Source organism: Alligator mississippiensis, chromosome 10 (assembly GCF_030867095.1).
Source record: "Alligator mississippiensis isolate rAllMis1 chromosome 10, rAllMis1, whole genome shotgun sequence".
NCBI classification, from domain to species: domain Eukaryota; kingdom Metazoa; phylum Chordata; order Crocodylia; family Alligatoridae; genus Alligator; species Alligator mississippiensis.
Window position 1 is genome coordinate 20845090 of NC_081833.1, and position 19533 is coordinate 20864622.

Genomic DNA, 19533 nt, shown 5'->3' on the forward strand with positions numbered 1-19533 from the left:
TTCTGCATATGCAACCATATCATTGAACCACTATGGAATGACAGGAGGATGCTTTCCTTTTGTAGTATCAGGGCATCTTGTACTTGTGCTAGTAGATCCTACTGTGGCAGTGCTGTAAATCTGCAGCATTGTGCCCCGCTCCTAATGTGTAACTGCAACATGATTATTTTAGCTGTTTCAGTCACTGTGTGATACCAAACCAGAGCCTTGTGTGTGCCTGAGAGAAGTTTCTAAGGAGACTGTTAGCTATCTGATGCTGTTGCTCTCCCTTAACTCCAGGGCAGAGCAGACTGGTGTTGCAAGTGCTGCAGCTCTTATGCTGCAGTCCTGGCCATTACTACACCTCTGTGACCCTGAATTAACCCATGACTGTAACTTGGGATCCTGCAGGTATCAGTTCTTGTCCCCCCCACTACTGCCTCCTCACATTTCCAAGCAGCTGCTAACGTTTATTTCTTCCTCCACAGGGCTACAATTTCCATCCATTCTGTTGCCAGGGCAGAAAATCCACAGGCTCCCATTCTTGGGTCTTCGTCCATCCCTGAACTTTGGTACCACCACAAATCATCTTCACACCACAGCTGCGTTCTTGCATCCAACTATTTCTGTATTCCACACTGTAGCTATTCGGGCATGTCTGCGTGATTGTGTCCACACACCCCATCTGTTCTTTTTACAGCCCCACCCACACTCCTGTCCTAAAATGACCATGGTCATTTTTTCTAAATCCTTTCAGAGAAAACACCAGACAGACGACAGACAGACAGACAGAATGTATGTTAGGCTATAACAAAAGTTGTCTGTGTTCATTCACAAGCACTGGAGTTATGCACTGGGTGAAAGAGCTAGAAGCAGTATTTTATCTATTTTCTCCTTTCTTGTAACACAAACCAGCACTGATGAACACTCAGATTAAATCCAGCAGAGTTTATGGCATTCAATGAAGACTGAAAGTAGGTAAGGAATACTGCCATCATAAAGATGTACTTCAGGACTGGTAAAGATCATGTTGCATCTGATTCAGAACCAAGTGGACAATGAATGGCATTTGTGTTGGCGGAACCCTGCCCCAGACATATTTTGTGCATCTGATCCTTTGGGGGCATATAGTGCTATAGAGCCAAATTATGCACTCCTGTACATCCCCACAGATGTCAGCAAGGCTGCAGGTGTGCAAAAGAGCAGAACAAACCCCGGAGATTTCCAACCAAATCGTTGGAATACTGCACTTTGCAGCTTAAGTGAGTACTGTGACACAAGAGACCCAACCCTTGATTATTGTTACTGGAAGATGTTAACTCCGAGTTGTGATGCATTTGCAAGGATGGGGAAATACTAGTCTTTAGTTGAGTGCGACATTAATATTCACATCTGAACAAACTCTTGTTGATCATGCAAGGTCCTGGGGAAGGCCACCAGGTGAAATTTGCTTTTCTCCAGAGAAGTCGAAGGTGGTCAGGGGGCAAAAGCACTTGCTGACACCAAACTGTACAGAACTGGTTGTACCGTGTCCTCGCTCTCAACTAGTACCATAGAAAATGAGGGCTGGAAGGGACCTCAGGAGGTCTAGTCCAACCCCCTGCTCAAAGCAGGACCATCCCCAGCTAGGTCACCCCAGCCAAGGGTTTGTCTAGCCAGGTCTTAAACTGCCGAAGGATGGAAGGAAAGTCCACAGCCTTGTGGGGTAACCTGTTCCAACGCTTCACAGCCCTCCTGGTGAGAAAGGTTTTCCTCACAGCCAACCTAAACATCTCTTGCTGCAACTTGAGACTGGTGCTCCTTGCTCTGACACCTGCCACCAGGAGAACAGCCCGAACCCGCTCTGTCTCTCCCCTCTGCGTGCCCGGCCCAGAGCGCTCCCCACTGCCTTCCATGCCGGGTTGGAAACAAGCAAATCACAACTCCTACAAGGCGTGGGCTCCTGGCTGCCCACTCCGGCCCTAGGACTGTGCTCCTGGGACACTGCAGGGCTGCTCCCCTCACCGGACACCCCGCTCCCGGGAGTGTCCCAACCCCGCGGCAGAGCGCAGCCTGGCGCCAGGCTCCCTCCGAGGGAGCAGCCGCCCTGCCGGAGCGATGTCAGTGCCCCCTTCTCCGCACGGCCAGAGCGGCCGCGGCGGGGCGGGACGGGACGGGACGGGACGGGGCGGACGCGGGTCCTTACCTGGCCGAAGGCGGAGCTGAGCTGGCGGAGCAGCGGGTCGGCGTCCCCGGTGCCCGGGCGGCCCCGCGGCTTGGCGGGCAGACTGCCGCCCTCCGCGCCCTCCCCGGGCCCGTCTGCGCGCTGCTGCGGCGGCTCCGGGCCAGGGCCGGGGCCGGGCGGGGCGGCGGGGGGCTGCCGGCACGTCCCGCCGGGCTCCTTGGGCTGCCCCTCGCCCTGCGCCGGCTGCTGCCGCCTGCTGCCCCGCGCGCCGGGCTGGCAGAGCGGGCGGCGGGAGCTCGGGTCGCTGGGGGGCTGCTCCTGCCCGCCCCGCTCCCGCTCCCGCTCCCGGCCCTGGCTCCGCCGCGCCTGCAGCTGCGGCTGAGGCTGCGGCTCCGCTCCGGCCGCGCCCCGCCGTCCGCCGCCCGCCCGCAGCAGCGAGGTGCGGGACTCGCTCTTCGCCATGGATGTGCTCATGGCCGGGCGCTACGGCCGCATCCCGGGCGGGGCGGGCGGCGCTCACGGCGCGGCCCCGGGACCCGCGCTTAAATTCAGCACCGCGCCCATGTGACAGCTCCGCGCCGCCCGCCCCGCCCCGCCCCGCCCCGCCCCGCCCGCAGGTGAGCGCCCGCCCCGCTCTGGCCGGGACTGGGAGCGGAGGCAGCGGCGCCGGGAGAGCTCGCGGCACAGGGCTGAAGGGAGCGCGGGGCACAGCGGGCAGCAGCAGGGCCCGGACCTGGTACCGTAATGTGACTTTGTCCGTAGCCGGCTCTTTCCTCTGTAGCTTTGGCAGCGCCTCCCAGGCCAGGGCCCAGACGGCCACACTGGGGCAGAGCAGAGTGTGAGCGCTGCCACCACCCCCAGTGCCTCCCACAGCTGGAGTCCTGGCAGCTCCCTCAGCCCGTGCCAGAACAGAGCGACTTCCTCCCGCCAGGGCAGGAGAGCCCCAGCTCCGGGGCACTGCTGGAAGGGGACACTGCCCTGCTCTAACCAGCCACCGAGCAGATCACCCAGGGCCCAGAACTAGAGCCAAAGCTCTTGCTTGAGGTGGCAGGATTCAGATGCCTCCCCGCACTTGTGCTCTCCGCGGCTGGGTCAGTGCTCAGCCTCTGACCCTGGGAGGAGCTTCTCCCAGGAACTCAGACTTAAGCATGGAAGTGGGCCTGGGAGCCTGGTTCAGATCCACTATCAAACAAGTAAAATAATCGTGTTTGTACCATGTTTTAACACAATCGAACCTGCAAAGGTCTCAGGGGAAACAGTCTTGAAAAGCAGATTTAACATTTCCTTTTTCTCCAGCAAGGAAAACGCATTTCATCAGACAGGTTCTCCACGTGCAAAAGCCAGGGACTTCAGCAAGGGCTAACAGCTGAAGTGCAAGCCTTTCAGCGACCCTGGTACACAGCCTGGCGCTTAGCCCAGGTCACTGCAGCTACACTACTACTGTCACCCATGTAGCTAGATTAAAGCTAGCCTGGGTGCACCTACCTGTGCTGCAGTTGTACCTTCACTTTGCTGCATAGACCAGTGTTTCTCAATCAAGGTGCCATGGCTAGCATTGTCAGGTGTGCAAACATGACTCACAAAAGAAACGTAGAGATTTCAAATAGGAATCCAGTGTCAGATACATTCTGCCCTGCTGCAATCTTTCGGAGTTCTTGGCAACAGAACTGCTCTGTTTTTTTTGTAGTCAAAAAGTGAATAAAAACTAAGAGCTGGCATTTTCTGAGGGATGCCCCTAGTCTAAAAAGGTTGAGAACTACTGGTGTAGATGGACCCTAACTACAGCAATAAGGCAGGTCCTGCACTGGCAGAGGAAAGCACTCCCACCACATGCCTTACAGCTGACAGTGGAATCTCTGAGGCTCTTTTATAAGTACAAAAAGCAGAATCCTGGCTGGAACTAATGATAGTTCTTATTGCTGGTGAGCTCCTGGGTGGTGAATAGATGTTTCTGCAGGCAGGGTCACACTTAATAGGATATTGGTATGAGAACCTGCAGCGAGGAACTCACTGGGCTGTGCTCTGGGAAAGTGCACACTATTGGACTTATGTAATGGATGGGGTACTGATTCAGGATAAGATGACTCTTAAGAGTCCCAGCTAGCATGGACATGGCACTGCTGCAAGGAAGTTCATAACCATGGATTCCCATTTGGCACTGAATGACACTGCTGTGAAGAAACCTGCAGTTCTATGAGCTATTCTGAGGACTGTGGCAATATCACTGTCAACAGATGGGTTGTGGTTCCCTGTCTCAATCAACTGAGTACTGCAGAATCTGGAGCAGCTGCCTCATTAGTAAGAGGGGAGTCACTTATGCAGGTGTATGATTCATCCCTTTGGAGAGCACTTCAGGGATCAGGGCAAGAAACAGCTTGGCTAACTGAGCCAATAACAATGCAGCCTAGAAGCTATGTTACAGAACAGAGCAGCAAGGAAGCAGGCAGCAGCTGAAGCAAGTGGGAAATGGGATGGAGTGGGAGTATGAATCTAAACCTTGGTTGTTCACTAAACCCATGTCTAGGGCTCAGCACACGAAGAACTTGGGATATTCAGAGAGACTAAAATTAGTCCTTCCAAATTCGCTTTTAAAGATTTTCACTTATCTCCTTTTGGAGCCTAAGATTAATCTTGGGATCACAGTGGCAAGAGGCTGCCTGGCATCTGCTGAATACTAAAGAGCTGGCTATTCTGGAGCAAAATGCCAAGGAACAACAGGGCCCAGCTACCAAGAGAAGAACCATAAATCTAGCCACTAGCTGTCTGCAATTGTCTCCAGATAGTACCAATTCTGTTCCATCTGGCAGTACAAAAGAGGACAGAGGAGAATCCTTGAGACACTAAGGTTATACAATACAATTTCCACACTTGCAGCAAGATGAAACTCATGTCAACATGATCTGTGCTACTCAAAGTCAGAGACTAAGTCAGAAGGGGAATGGCACTGCATTTCCTAAACCAGGGGCACTGCAGTGTTAGCAGGTGGCACAATGTGGGTTGTAAGGCTGTCCCATTCCAGCAGCTATCTATGAATACAGCTGTACCTATAAGCAGTATAAATCCTGCCCAGCCTTTGTACCATATCAGAAGTATGTTGGTGATGGAACCTGAATCTTTTTGCCTCACCCTGCACTAGTAAAAAGGGCCTGGATAACTGGAGCAGAGCAGGATTCCGAGGAACAAGGGTTGTCTTATCTACCCTGAAGCAAGCTCATAAAAATGCTTTTCAGTTTCAGTGAAAAGGAGAAGCCCAGATAAGGAGCTGCTTGACTTGACAGTGAGTTGAATGAGAAATGCCCCAGGACAAGCTGTGAACCTCCAAGCAACCTCTGGCAGGAAGGGACATGAGTTCTGTGATGTTTGGGTACAGAAGATTCATTTCCCAGCCCTTGTCTTCCTTACACCTGCGTTTAGAGCAATGCAACCTTCTGTAACAAGCACAGTATTCTGTCCTTCTGGAATACCTCCATCTGTGGCTCTGCAGCACTTTACAAACACAGCTAAATTTCACAGCATATGTGTGGGGCAGGCAGATCTCACCTACATTTCACAGGTGGGGAAACTGTCTAAGGTTAAGCAACTGGTTGATACTATAACTGGAAACAGAAGAGCCCTGGCTCACAGTGTTCCTATTCTATCCCCTGTTGCCTATCCATAGCTGCCTCCTAAACCTTTGTTTCCCAGCCCTTTCTCCCACATTCATGCTATCTGCCATGGGGCTGCCTCAGTTTTAAACTCACCTCTAACTTTGAGCACTAAACAAACACTCTTTTATTCAGACCTCACCTTGTCCTACCAATAGGGTCACCAAAAGGGCAAGAAGTGCAGAACACTGCCTTAAACAAAGGATGAATCATTACCTGTGTGTCTGATGAGTACATATAGCATGTGTCCAAAAGGTACTAACCAGCTAACTTAAACTGTGAGCTCCTTGAGAGCAGAGAAAGCTTCTTCCTCTGTCCTGAGACCATTACTGATGCTCACTGAATCCACACTCAAAAACACTGCCCCCTAGAATATCCCAGAAATTGCTCTGCAACACATCAAACCAACTACTGGTCTTAAAGCCAATGGGAGTTTTGCCAGCGACACTGATGGAATCCAGCATATTGATTTTGGTCCATCTACTACAATTAAAATGGCATTCTTAAAGGATCATGGGAGAAAGATGATTCTAGGATAGTGAAGACAGGACTTCTTCCTAGAGGAGAATTTGGTGGAAATAAAGTTGTTTAAACTTGCCTGCTTCAAGAACATCTCAGCCTGGTGAGAGAGAGGTACTTAGCCATGTTAGTAGCATCTGTGGCCTATGAAAACTTATGCCTCTCTGAATGGGCTAGTCTCCAAGGTGCCACCCTACCCTACCTTCTGCCCTGCAAGTATGTATAAAACGGACTTATTTTGGTCTAAGAAAGAGGAAGGAACTAAATTTTTTTTTAAAAACAAAGGTTAGTTGAGGTATTGGTAGAATTTTTCTTCTCCCTAAAGGTCATTTCATTATGGAATCATCTGTCAAAGCAAGGAGGAGGGAGAGAGGTAGACAAACAGAAAGCAAGTGGACAGGGTAGAACTGCTGAGATGCTGGCTAGGGAACTCATTTTACGTCAAGAGATGGACCTTCCCAACCACAGTCCTACTCTTCCTCTGGCCTCTCTGTCTCTTCCAAATGGTTGCAGGTCCACTGCCCATTCAATGGGCACAGGGTGCCAAGTCTTCTTGGGAACTGCAGTTGGTCAGGCATGTCTGCCTCCAGAGGAAGCTACAGCACTGACAGCTGGAGATCCTGTTTGCTTGAGGATGTGGTGCTGCTCTTGAGGTTTCACTCCGTGGGAGAAGAATAATCCCCACAGCATTACAAAGGCATTATTGTTCTGACTGTAATCCCTGTGCTCAAATCCACTGTGGATACTTACATACACACAGTCACTGGGAATGGAGAGATCACCTCTGTGACTGCCAGGGCAAGAGCAGCAGATCAAATTGAAGGGGACTAGGTTCTGCAATCAAATAACTCTGAAGAGGAAAAGGACACAATGCAACTCTGGGGGTTGGGTGGAAAGGGGAGCAGGGAGGGGATAGGAAGAGGAGGTTGAGCAGAAATAGAAAAGAAATAGCAGCCTACAGGAAACAAACCCAGTGGGAGAGAAGTGACAGTGATGGAGAGAGAGAAAAGGAGGAGGATAAAACACTCAGAAGAGAAAGCAAAACTCCATCTTGCCGTCTTAGCTAAAGGGTATAATGAGGCTGCAAGACCCACCAGAGGGCAGATCAGCTTGTGCCCCAGCTCTATGGATGGTCAGACACAGCACAGTTAAGACCAATTTCCAGTTGAGGGTAAAGGAGAAGGATTCAGGGGAAGAACAGCAGGTCCCGTCACAACACTGCAGGGTGAACGTACGACCTTGGCATGGCTCCGGCCCTGTGTGGATAGCATATGAGAAATCAAAGCAGGAAAGGATTCTGCAGACTTAGCTGAAGTTTGCTGCCTTTGTAGTTGGCTAAATCAAATGACAGACAAGGAAATATGAGGAATGGCCTATCACTTTAAAGGGCAAATGTAGCTGGCCTTTCCTAAGCCAAGGAACAAGACAAGGTCTCACTTCAGCCAAGCTCCTGAGAAGAAGCACAGCCTTCCCCATTTCAGCTTTTTAATGAACCAGCCAAGTTCCTAGAGCTCCTTTCTCCCCAGCTCCCTTGTGCAGATGCCATTCCAGTTCACACAGTGGGAAAGGCAATTAATTAAGTCTGTACAGCTGGCTCAGCCCTGTACCCAGAGCAGGCAACTATGCTCCTTCTTTTATCCAGACACCTCCCCTGCCAAAGTGCGATTGACTTCCCAGTGCAATGCAGAGCTGCCGAGTAGGGCACTGCTGTGGGAGAAGGAAGGGTAAGCAACAGGACAGCCAGGCAGCGTATTGCATTGTTCATCTCTGAGCCCTTGTATTGGAAAGCACGACTATGTAAAACAGTAAAAGCAACACTGACTTGGCTCTTGCCGAGACATATGGTGCAACTGTGCATGGTAAGGGAAAGTACCAGTACCTGAAATCTTCTGGTGCCACAGTGCCAGAAACAAAGGAATGACCTGCCAGTTGGTCCATCTTTAGTTTAAACTAAGGATAAAGCATTCATGAGGGACCTCATAACTTTTCTTCCAGATGAGTTCAGGCAACTCTCCTGGGCGGGCCCAGAAAAATATGGTCCCTTCACTACCTTTAACTAAAGCATGAGCTGCCATCCTGAGACTGGAGAGGAAACTCAGTTATTACAACAAAACAACTAAAGGTATAAAATAAATGCTCTGAACTCAAGTTCATTCTGCATTGGTCACAGTGATTCACTCATCTCCAGAACAGCTGTTCTCTCTGTATTTCAGATATTTTATTTAACAAATACTGCTGATCAACAAGGTGACAGGACAACATTGCTTTGCAGAGATAGCTTGGCACAGTCCATCTATAAACAGAAATGAAACCATACAAGTCTGCCATTATGGATCTGTATCAATTAGCATCAATCTATACCATTCACACTAGGAAGGAGGGAAGATAAATTACACCAGCTTGAAACTGTATCATGGGGGATCTTACTGAGGTCTTGATCTTTAAAGCCAAGGGTATGGTTGCAGGATCAGGGGCTAGGTCACAAGCTGCCAGGTCTGTTCTTAAGAGCCATCTAAGGAAATCCCAGAGTGCTGCAAGATGTGGAGCTGATGACTCAGGCCCAAATTTCCTAATCTGGATGTCTAAACATACACACTTAAACCCATATTTACGGCAGCCAAATAAGTGGTTTGGAGTGTTAGCAGAATTTGCAGGTATTACCAGGCATTACCTGACAGGGGTCACAACATGAATGCCTCTGCTATGGTCCCCAGTAAAATAAGTGGCCTGAGTTTTTCCAGGTTTGAGCAACTGCAGAGCACCTAACAGAAAGTAAGTGTAAGCTTCAGCTACTCAGCCCCTCTGGAAACCATCCCACTTCTTAGGTGCCTACATGTGGAGTTAGAGTCTCAACTTCAGGCATTCAAAAAGGAAAAAAGTCAGCCTCAAGAGACAGCACTCTTAGAGGAGTCACTGCTGAGCCAACAACACTCCAGCATAGTGCTAGGGAGCCTAAAACAATGACACTGAGGATAATTCACCATCAAAGAACTAAACCACCATTAAAGGATCCAACACTGTATTTGCAAGAATCTGAATAATACCCTGTGTGATTTCTAAACAAATGAAAGTTTCGATAGATACTTTCCACATAAATCCCTCAATTCCCCCCACATAAATCAGGTTCAAATGCAGTCATTCCTCACTTGTCCAATAAAATGTTAAAGTACAGAGTGCTTGTGGCATTGTATCTCAGAGGGGTCTGCATTTCAGTGGTGAATGGCAGATCTCTAGATATAGAGTCTGAAAAGAGATCCGGGGTCTTTCAGGGTAAAAAGCACCATGGGACTCACCTTCATCTTCACCATCAGTAGTGGTGTTAATACCATGAATCCTGAGATGGACAAACACATCTAAATTCCATACAATATTTGTCTCAAACTATAGCTCATATTTGGCTGCTTGTTCTCTGGGGATTTAAATCCTCTGTCCCTTAGCTGAACTTTCCCTAAATCCAATAAATTAGAGCACAGGCTGAACAATAAGTCACGCAAATCAAGAAATGTTTTGTACTTGGAGCAAGAGAGATTTCAACACATAACTGCATACTTCCTGTATCTTCCAGGATGCCATAATATTTGACAACGGAGGATAAATATCATTAGCCACATTTTACAAATGAGGCACAGAAAGGTGACCAGATCTGTCCACAACACAAATCAAGAGAGGAGCAGGAAATAATATCCAGCTCCCCTGCCTTGCAGCATCTCTGTACTTCAGGCATACACTGTGTCCCATCTGCAAGCCTCAGATACATGTTGGACACTTGTATAATGAGGTACTTTAAGAACGCGAAATTCAGCACTAGCTCATTCTCAGAAGTCACAAATTCCCATGCACAACAGAGGGATTAAGGCAGCATATCACGGAACAGGATGGAAATCAGGTGGCAATATATCCAAGCAAGCAAAAGAAATCTCCACGGAGTACCGGCAGGAGCTACTTCCATTCTGATGGAAACACCATTATACATAGGTTCAATTCAGTTTTCTAGTCCATCTCTTGGGGCTTGAACTGGATTGAAATAGCATGAAGGATCCTCATTTAATAGAAAAGTCCTTTAAAATTCCAACAGAAATGATAACCTTAACATCAAATTCTACAGAACGACTTAAAAAAATTCTATGGTAAGGGCCACATTTCCTGTAACAATTTTAGGTTTACAGTATTTTTTTTTAATCAAATACTACTATATATCCAGAGAAGTATCTAAGTTTAATCTCTCCTAAAATCCACTCTAAACTTTCTGTAAAGAAAAGATGGAAGTTCCTAAATACCCAAATTAACACATACAGAACAAGTCAGTATTTTATTTAGGAACTTACAGTACAGCATATTTTAGACGAAAATAAACTAAACAGGCCATAATTGATCTTAGTAAGATTAGACACAGGAGTCAAAAGTTACCTACTATAGCAAAAATGAGCTGTTTTTTTGAAGGGAACACAGACTGGCATGTAGATCATAGTGTTGGGGTCCTACCCCCCCACTCTGATTCACTGTGACCTTGGCTGAATCACTTACAGCCAGATTCTGACACTATCACTTCTGCTGAGTAGCAACTAAAAGAATCTGAAACTTCACCTCCCTGCAGCTTAGTTTCTCACTATTCAAAGTGGGCACAGTAATGCTTGCCTGCCTTTCCAATCTGCATTGAAACCTTTGGATTTCTATTTAAGTGTAAAACAGCAGGGGGGTTTTAACATTATTTCTTCCCCTCATTTTAGGTAACATTCACACGAGAATCAAGAAACAGGCCCTTTTTAGTTTCAGACGCAACTCTGAAACTAAACTATAGGACTAGGCCCAGACACACATCTCCATATTCCTTTCCAAGCCATGATGAAGGGATATATCCAGACATGAGAAGTTCAAGATCACTGAAAAAAAAAAATCACAGAAAAAAACAGTTTAACACTGAACTTCTCTCAGACAGGATATGACCAGGGCTATGGACTTCACTCTGTGTTTTTCTAGCACTAGCACCATGCTGCAACATTTGACCTGCAAGCATAGCAAGGTGTTTATTTGTTTTAAAACCCACAAACCTGTTTCCATTGGAATTAATTTTTTTCTTCATTTAATGGAACAATATTCCTGGTTTTTAGTATTATCAAACATGTTCTTCTTCTACACAACACTGAGACTGGGCCAATTTTACCCTGAGACCCTATGGACCCCTCTGAAAACAAATGTTAATGCTGGAGCCTTTTGCTTGGAGGAACTGACAGCCTGGTTTTGAACTGCCTAGTACGAATGGGAGGGAGAAGGTTGTGCTATGACATGGGATGGCCCTCAGAGACTGACAATGGCAACACTTCAAAAGAGCAGACTCCTGATCCTGATTTCACACCCAAATGCTTCTTCTTAGGATTTCAGCAGTGTGACTGAGACAAGAATCAAGTCCTTGGAGTTTAGGTCTTGTTTTGCTACAAGTTCAAACATTCAGAGTCTTCACAGAAACTCAACTAAATAACATCCAAATAGAATTTGGGCACAAACCTGATAGGAACAGATTTTCAGTCAAAGATAACAGCAGCTGTTGCTGCTCAACCCATTTGGGATGAACACATTGCTTGAAAGTCCTCTGTCTCCTGAAGAAAGTCTCCTCAAGTTAGTTGTATGAGGTTCACAACACAGGCAGGGGTTGAAAGATCACTTCAAGTCTTTATTTAAAGATGCAGACATTTTAGTTACCCCTCAGGAAAAGCTGGCAGGTGATGGAACTGACTGGAGGATGGCTGTAAGACAGGGAATGTGCATCTTCAGTTTGTTCAGATTAAAAGCCAAAAACTGAAAAAAGGTTTGTTAGGACTCTGGGCCACCTAGGAGCCTTTTCCCTTTTTCTTGGTTCACTGCTTTGTTATAATATCCATGACAGTAAGGGAGTGACTGCCTCCCAGTTTCCAAGTTCTCTAGTTTATTCCCAACTATCTATCTTCAGTTCTCTATCAGCCACTCACACCACCCATTTCCAGAACCTGCTGCATATAGAACCACTCAGTAAGAGAGCTGGAAGGAACCTCAAGGGGTGCTAACGTTTAGCACTTCAAGAAGTCTTTGCTCTCTCTCTCAGTTTACTATAGTATTTAAGGGATTCTCAGATTCTATCTAGCTTCTCAATTAGACCTGAATTGCAAAATGCTCCTCAGACTTTAGAATTTTCTTTTTAACTCCTGCTGCCAACTGCTGCAGCACTTTGATGAGCACGTGACGTTAAATCAGATTTCATGTCACACCAAGGCTTTTTTTAAATGTACATTAACTGAGCTTAAACATTTGAAATGTATTGTACATTTTTAATGACTTTGTGCATTAAAGGCACAAGAACTAACAACAGAACAGAGCTCAAACAGAGAGGAAGCTATTTCCCGACACTCAAGATCTGAAGGACTCAAGTGTGAATAAGGATGTTATGTAAGGCAGACTTTCAGATGTCGCTAAAATACTTTACAATTAAGACTGAATATTAATACATGATTTAAACTAAGAACCACCCGCTATTAAAAGGATTAGGACTTTGCACTGGTGGAGAGGAATGCAAACAACGTCAAAGCCATCACCTAGGCTGCGATAAAAGGCAGAAGAGGAAGTGGGAAGTGACATCTCTGGGGGGATGGGAAAGACCTTAGTATCACTGCAAAAATCCTATTGAGGTCATGATAAAAAGAATAAAAAGGGGGAGAAACTAGGAATGGAAACTACAGCTTCCTCCTCCTCTCAAGGATGTGCACTCTGAGGTAAGTCTTACTGTGCACAAGGGACCAAACTCAACCCAGTTTACAGCTGTGCTGATTTCCATGGGAACAGCAAAACAGTAAATGAGAGTAAAGTTTGGGTTTAATGCATTTGCCAGATTTGCACCTTATAGGCAAAGTAAAGCAGAGATGCATATGCTTTCATAAGCAGAAGCTTGCTGCTTCAGATGTTAACATCAGCGAGCATCAGATGAAGGAAGCTGCAGTTTACAAAAGCTTATGCATCTCTGTTTTACCTAATCTAAAAGGTACAAATCTATCCCATCTTCTGCTTGATTTCAAACTAACACGGTTATCTCTCTTTGCCAGATCTGCCAATCAGACTCAACCCCAGCTCCAACTCACATGCCCAGGCAAAGAGGAGTTAGTGTCAGGGTTTGCAAGTTTAGGCCTAGTTAAGTAGATTGTTTTGTATTATGAGGGTGGTTTAGTTCAGGCTACCCAGAAAGGTTGTGGAATCTCCATCCTTGGATGGTTTTTAAAAGCAGGTAAAACACTTGACTGGAATGTTTTAGTCGGGAATGATGCTGCCTTGAGTAGGGGGTTACTTTAGGATCAGCGGTTGGCAATGTTTTTGGCCAGAGCGCCAAAAACACCCCAACTTGGCGTGTCAGAGGCAGATGGTGGGGGAGCTGTGAGGGGCCTGATTCTTGTTGCTGTGGGTGCATGCATGCCTCTGGGCAGAGCGGGATGCGAGAGGAGGGGGCCGGGGTTCTGCTGCCCCGGCCCCTTCCCCACCGTGTGCTCCGAGGTGCATGTGCACCTGCCACAGCTACAGAGCCGGTGTAGCTGTTTGCAGTCTGCCCACCACCTGCTGCAGCTGCCCAGAGCCTGAGCCAGCCATGGCAGGCAGCCATAGTGCTGCAAACAGCTGCACTGGGCTCTGGAGCCCTGGTCTGGCTCTGTCACAGCTGCACATGTGCCTTGGGGGACATACCCAGGAAGGGGCCTGGGGCAGCGCAACTCTGGCCCCTTCCCCACAATCTGCCCCAAGGCGTGTGTGCAGTCACTGCCACAGAGCCCGACTGGGGCTCCAGAGCCTATCCAGAGCCCAGTGCAGCTGTTTGAAGCCTCCCAGATGCTGCCACATCCAGCCCAGGCTCTGGGCAGCTGCTGCCTGCCACAGAGCCTGGGCTGCTCACAGCAGGGCTTGTAGCCTCCCCACCACCTGCTGCAAGATCCTGGGCTCTGTGGCCAGCAGCAGCTGCCCACAGTCCAGGCCAGCTGTGGTGTGCCAAGTAAAATGGCCTTGAGTGCCATGCTCTGGCACGTGCCAGGGCTTGCCAACCCCTGGTCTACATGACCGCCTGAGGTCCCTTCCAGCCCTACTTTTCTAAGATTCTATGATGGTGTTTATTTTCTTCTTTAACAAGAAAAAAAGAAGGAAAATATGTTTAGCAGTGTCCAAAGTAGCAGAGTATTCACCACTCTGGAGAACCACAACTCTGATAGCCTCAGCTTGTTTTTTACCAGAAAAATACCACTTTGTAACACTTTATAACTGGACAAACAGGACTAAATTCATTTTGTAAATAGTCTCTACAACAATACCATTTCCTATATAGTGTCTCCCACTGGGAAAGGTTATGCCTGACGCAAGTTCTCTTACAGCTGTTAAGTTGTTTAGCTACCCAGATGTCTGGGGAGGCACCTCATAGAAGCACCTGTTCTGGCAAGAAGAGGCAACTGGACGTGCATCACTGAATAAAGAGCATTGCTTCCAAGTCCCTTGTTTTCAGGTTGGTTTCTGAACACTAGGGGCTACATGGAACCGGGTTAAAAAGAAATTTAGATAAAAATTAACTTGAAAGGCAAGTTGCTAAAAGTTCCATTAGAACTGGAAGTCTCTGGAAAAATGGAAGACAACTGGAAGAGATGGAAAGAGTACTTCACTATCTACAAGGAATAGACGCCAGTAAAAGGAAGACTATTAAGGAGCAGCTCTTTTTTTATCATAGAAAGCTCTGATGCATTAATGTGCTTAACAGTTTTTCAATTAATGCAGAGTAGACTCACTAAGAAACTTTATTATAAGAATGTGAAGAATGCTGGACTCCATGTAAATATGAAACACTAGAGACATGAAACGAGAGAGATCATAGAAGCATAGAAAATGAGGGGTAGAAGGGACTTCAGGAGGTCATTTAGTTCAAGCCCCAGCTCAAAGCATAACTGTCCCCAATATACCATGCCAGCCAATGCTTTGTATATTTGGATCTTAAAAACCTCCAAGGATGGAGATTTTACAACCTCTAGGTAACCTGTTCCTAGTGAGAAAGTTCTTCCTCATATCTAACCTAAACTTCCCTTGCTACAACTCGAGACCATTGCTCCTTGTTTTCTCACCTGCCACCACTGAAGAACAGTCCAGCTCCATCCTCTATGGAACCTCCCTTCAGGTCGTGGTGGGCTACTATTAAATCCCCCATCTTCTCTTCTTCAGACTAAATAAGCCCAGTTCCCTCAGCCTCTCCTCATAAGTCTTGTCCCCCAGCCCCTAAACCATTTTCATTGCCCTCCACTGGACTCTCTCCAATTTGTCTATATCCTTTCTGCAGGGAAGGGGTGGGAGTGGGGGGTGGTCCAAAACTAGACACAGTACTCCAAATGTGCCCTCACCAGTGCTGAAGAGAGGAGAAGAATCACTTTGCTCAATCTGCTGGCAACACTCCTACTAAGGCAGCCCAGTATGCTATTAGTCTTCTTGGCAATAAGGGCATACTGTTGACTCATATCCAGCTTACTGTCCATTGCAACTCCCAGCTCCTTTTCTGCAAAGCTTCTGCTTAGCCAGTCGGTCAACAGCCTGTCCTGGTGCATGGGACTGTTCCATCCTAAGTGCAGGACTTTGCACTTGTCCTTGCTGAACCTCATGAGGTTTCTTTTGGATCAATCCTCCAATTTATTGAGGTCTCTCCGAATCCTACCCCAGCCCTCCAGCGTATCTACTCCTCCCAGCTTCATGTCATCTGCAAACTTGCTGAGGGTGCACTCTATGCCATCCCCCAAGTTGGTGATGAAGATATTGAACAAAACCAGACCCAGAACCAAACCCTGATGCACTCCATTTGACACCAGCTGCCAGCTAGATATTGAGCCATTTACTACTATCCTCTGAGCCCAATTATGCAGCCAGTTTTCTATCTACTTATAGAACATTCATCCAACCCATACTTCCTTAGCTTGCTTGCGAGAACCTTGTGGGAGACCATATCAAAAGCCTCGCTAAAGTCAGGGTATATTATGTCCATTGCTCTTCCCATATCCACAGAGCCAGTCATCTCATCATAGAAGACAATCGGGTAGGCAGGAATGATTTGCCCTTGGTGGATCCATGCTGACTGTTTCTAATCTCCTTCTTTCCGTCCAAGTGCTTAGAAATTGATTCCTTGAGGACCTGGTCCATGATTTTTCCAGGGACTGAGGTAAGGATGATCTATCCATAGTTTCCCAGATCCTCCTTCTTCCATTTCTTAAAGATGGGTACTATTATTTGCCCTTTTCCAATTCTCTGGGACCTCTCCTGAAAACCATGAGTTTTCAAAGACGATGGCCAGTGACTCTGCAATCACACTGGCCAACTCTCACAACATCCTCAGGTGCATCAAGTCCAGCCCCACCGACTTGTAGACATCCAGATTTTCCATATAGTTCTTAGCCTGTTCTTTTGCCACTGTTAGCTTCTCAACTCCTCCCCAGATTGTGCTGCCAGGTACAGTAGTCTGGGAGCTGACCTTGCCTGTAAAGACTGAGATGATAAAAGCATTGAGTATTTCAGCCTTTTCTGCATCCTCTGTCATTAGGCTGCCTCCCCAATTTAGTAATGGACCCACATTTTCCCTAATCTTCCTCTTGTTGCTGACATTTTTATAGAAACTCTTCTTGCTACCCCTTTATGTTCCTTGCTAGCTGAAAATCCAATTGCTCTTTGGCCTTCCTGATTTCATCCCTGCATGTCCAAGCAATACTCTTATACCTTCCCTAGTTGTTTGCCCAAGTTTCCACTTTTTACATGCTTCCTTTTTGTGTTTTAACTCACTGAAGAAGTCCCCAGCTAAGCCAAGCTTGACTACTGCCATACTAGTTCATTTTTCTGCACATCAGGGTGGTTTGTTCCTGCACTCTCAGTAAAGTTTCTTTAAAGTACAGCTAGCTCTCCTGGACAGTGCTTGAAAATGATCTTTATTCAGTGATGCAGTTCCAGCTACCTCTGCTTAGCAAATATGTTCCTGCAGCACCTCTCTGCCAGAGTTCCTGCATCAGAGAAGCTAAACCATTTGAAGGTACAATTCCCAATAGTACACCTTCCTTTCCAGGCAAAACACAATACATTTAACAAAAAGTAGTGCCGTGACATAGTTCTAAGTATTTATAACCAAGCTACTAACTGAGCTTACTAACAATTTTTAGTTAACCTGATGTATGTTGCATGGTCAGTTATGCTTTCAGGTTGTCTGTTAGAAGGCAGTAAGACCCTGTGTTCGGGCAAGTTTATGTCCAGGTTAAATTATTTTAGCTTGCTGTGGTTGTTGCCTAGTTAAGATTTTTGCCAGGTTGATCAGGCAGAAAGGCAAACTTGGTTCCTCTTCTCTTTCCAGATGTGAGAAGATAAGAGAGTGTTGCCTGTTCCTCCTCTGCAAATGTTGGCCTGTAAGGACAATTTAATAGGGCCATGAGTTATTTGCGACCATTGTATCCCATATGTACTGCATCATATTCATGAAGGCTAGTAGCCCCTGACACTTTTAAATGCATTGTTGCTTGTTTATCTGTATTCATCCCTTCATACTTCTGCAAGTCCCCAGTTTTAAGCAGGGATTGCTGCTGATGGGACAGGCTGGGCCTGGAATAAATAATGATAACTCCTTCCCTTGCAGCAACTAATGTCCTGTTTACAGACAGAAAAATGGAGGCTCAGTGAAGGGATGGGACCCTCATCAATGACTTAATGGAACAGAATGAAACAGAACCCAGATTTGTTGATTCTATGTACCAGGCATTTATCACTAACCTTGTCTAATAGCCAATGCTACTCCCCTATTTTCTAGAGATCCCTGTCATGAAAGTCTAGGGCAAGGGTAGGCAATGTTGTTTGGCTGGAGTGCCAAAAAACACTACAACGTCTACCTCAGAAGGTGCCGGAGTGCCAGCATGGCAGAAAAACAAAATGAGGGCAAAGGGTACATGGCAGGATGCCCTGCTTGTGCCTCTTGCCCCCCACCCAAAGCCCCTGCCCCCCAGCCCTGCTGCCCCTTGCCCCCCACCCAAAGCCTCTGCCCCCTAGCCCTACTGCCCCTTCCCCCCAGCCCTGCTGCCCCTTGCCCCCCACCCAAAGCCTCTGCCCCCTAGCCCTACTGCCCCTTCCACCCAGCCCTGCTGCCCCTTGCCCCCGACCCACAGCCCCTGCCCCCCAGCCCTGCCACCCCATACCTCCCCGTCCAAAGCCCCTGCCCCCAAGCCCTACTGCCCCTTCCCCCCCCACCCAAAGCCCCTGTCCCACAGCCCTCAAATAGCAATTTTCCAGCCTGTGCTACCCCACTGTTCACCCTGAGGTGCACACACAGTTGCCGCCCGCACAGAGCTGATGCTGGAGCTGTGGAGCCTGGCACAGCTGTTTGCAGCCTGCCCGCTGCTTGCTGCAGCTGCCCAGAGCCCAGGCTGGCTACAAACAGCTGCGTCGGGCTCATCACCTCTGTGCTCGGAGCCGGGGAGACCGGGGCTGCGCTGCCTCAGGCCCCTCCCCCACTGCCCACTCCGAGGCGCGCCTGCACATGCTGGTGCGGAGCTGATGCTGGAGCCTGGCACAGCTGTTTGTAGCCTCCCAGCTGCAACCAGCCCTGGCTCTGAGAAGCTGCTGCCAGCCGGGATCCTGGGCTGCTCCCAGCAGCCAGCTGGGACACTGCAAGCCCTGCTGGGAGCAGCCCGGGCTCCGTCATTGGCAGCAGCTACCCGGAGCTGGGGCTGGCCATGGCGTGCCAAGCAGAACAGCTTCACGTGCCACATTCAGCACATGTGCCAGAAGTTGCCGACCTCTGGTCTAGGGCCAGGAAAGATGCACTCTTTCTAAAGCCAACCAGCTCTCCAGTGCCATTCCTGGGAGCACATCCTGATGGCTATTTTATTTCTGTATCCAGCTGCAATAGAAATATTGATATGGCAGGGGAAAGGGACACCAGATAAACCTTGGAACAGCAGATCTTTGATGCGCACTGCTGCAAGTGAACAGCCAAAAAGACACAGAGAGGAATCATCCACAAGAAGCTCCTAAACAAAGAAAGGGAATACATTTCCCTTAGAGAGGGGGATTACTGGAATGTAACGAAAACAAGTCCTGTTCCTCCTTCCCTGCATATGTGTACACCCTGGAGGGCTTTTGCAAAGCCACAGAAACGGAAATAATTTAGTTTGAATCCATCAAGCATTAAAATCCTTTCGCTGAGGGATTGAAGTGAAAAATGAGCCGTAGACA

The 19533-nt window shown here is 47.8% G+C and overlaps 1 protein-coding gene across 2 annotated transcripts in view; it reads right to left on the reverse strand.

Annotated features, from left to right (window-relative positions):
• Window positions 1-19533, reverse strand: part of CABP1 (calcium binding protein 1) — a 71691-nt gene that overhangs the window by 27621 nt on the left and 24537 nt on the right. The window contains exon 2 of one of the 2 annotated variants that reach the window (XM_059713266.1): window positions 15684-16812. The exons of the other annotated variant lie outside the window; for it this stretch is intronic. Coding sequence (XP_059569249.1) covers window positions 15684-15938 — 255 coding nt within the window. The 5' untranslated portion in view covers window positions 15939-16812. The remainder of the gene's footprint in view (window positions 1-15683; window positions 16813-19533) is intronic. 2 annotated transcript variants of the gene reach the window in all.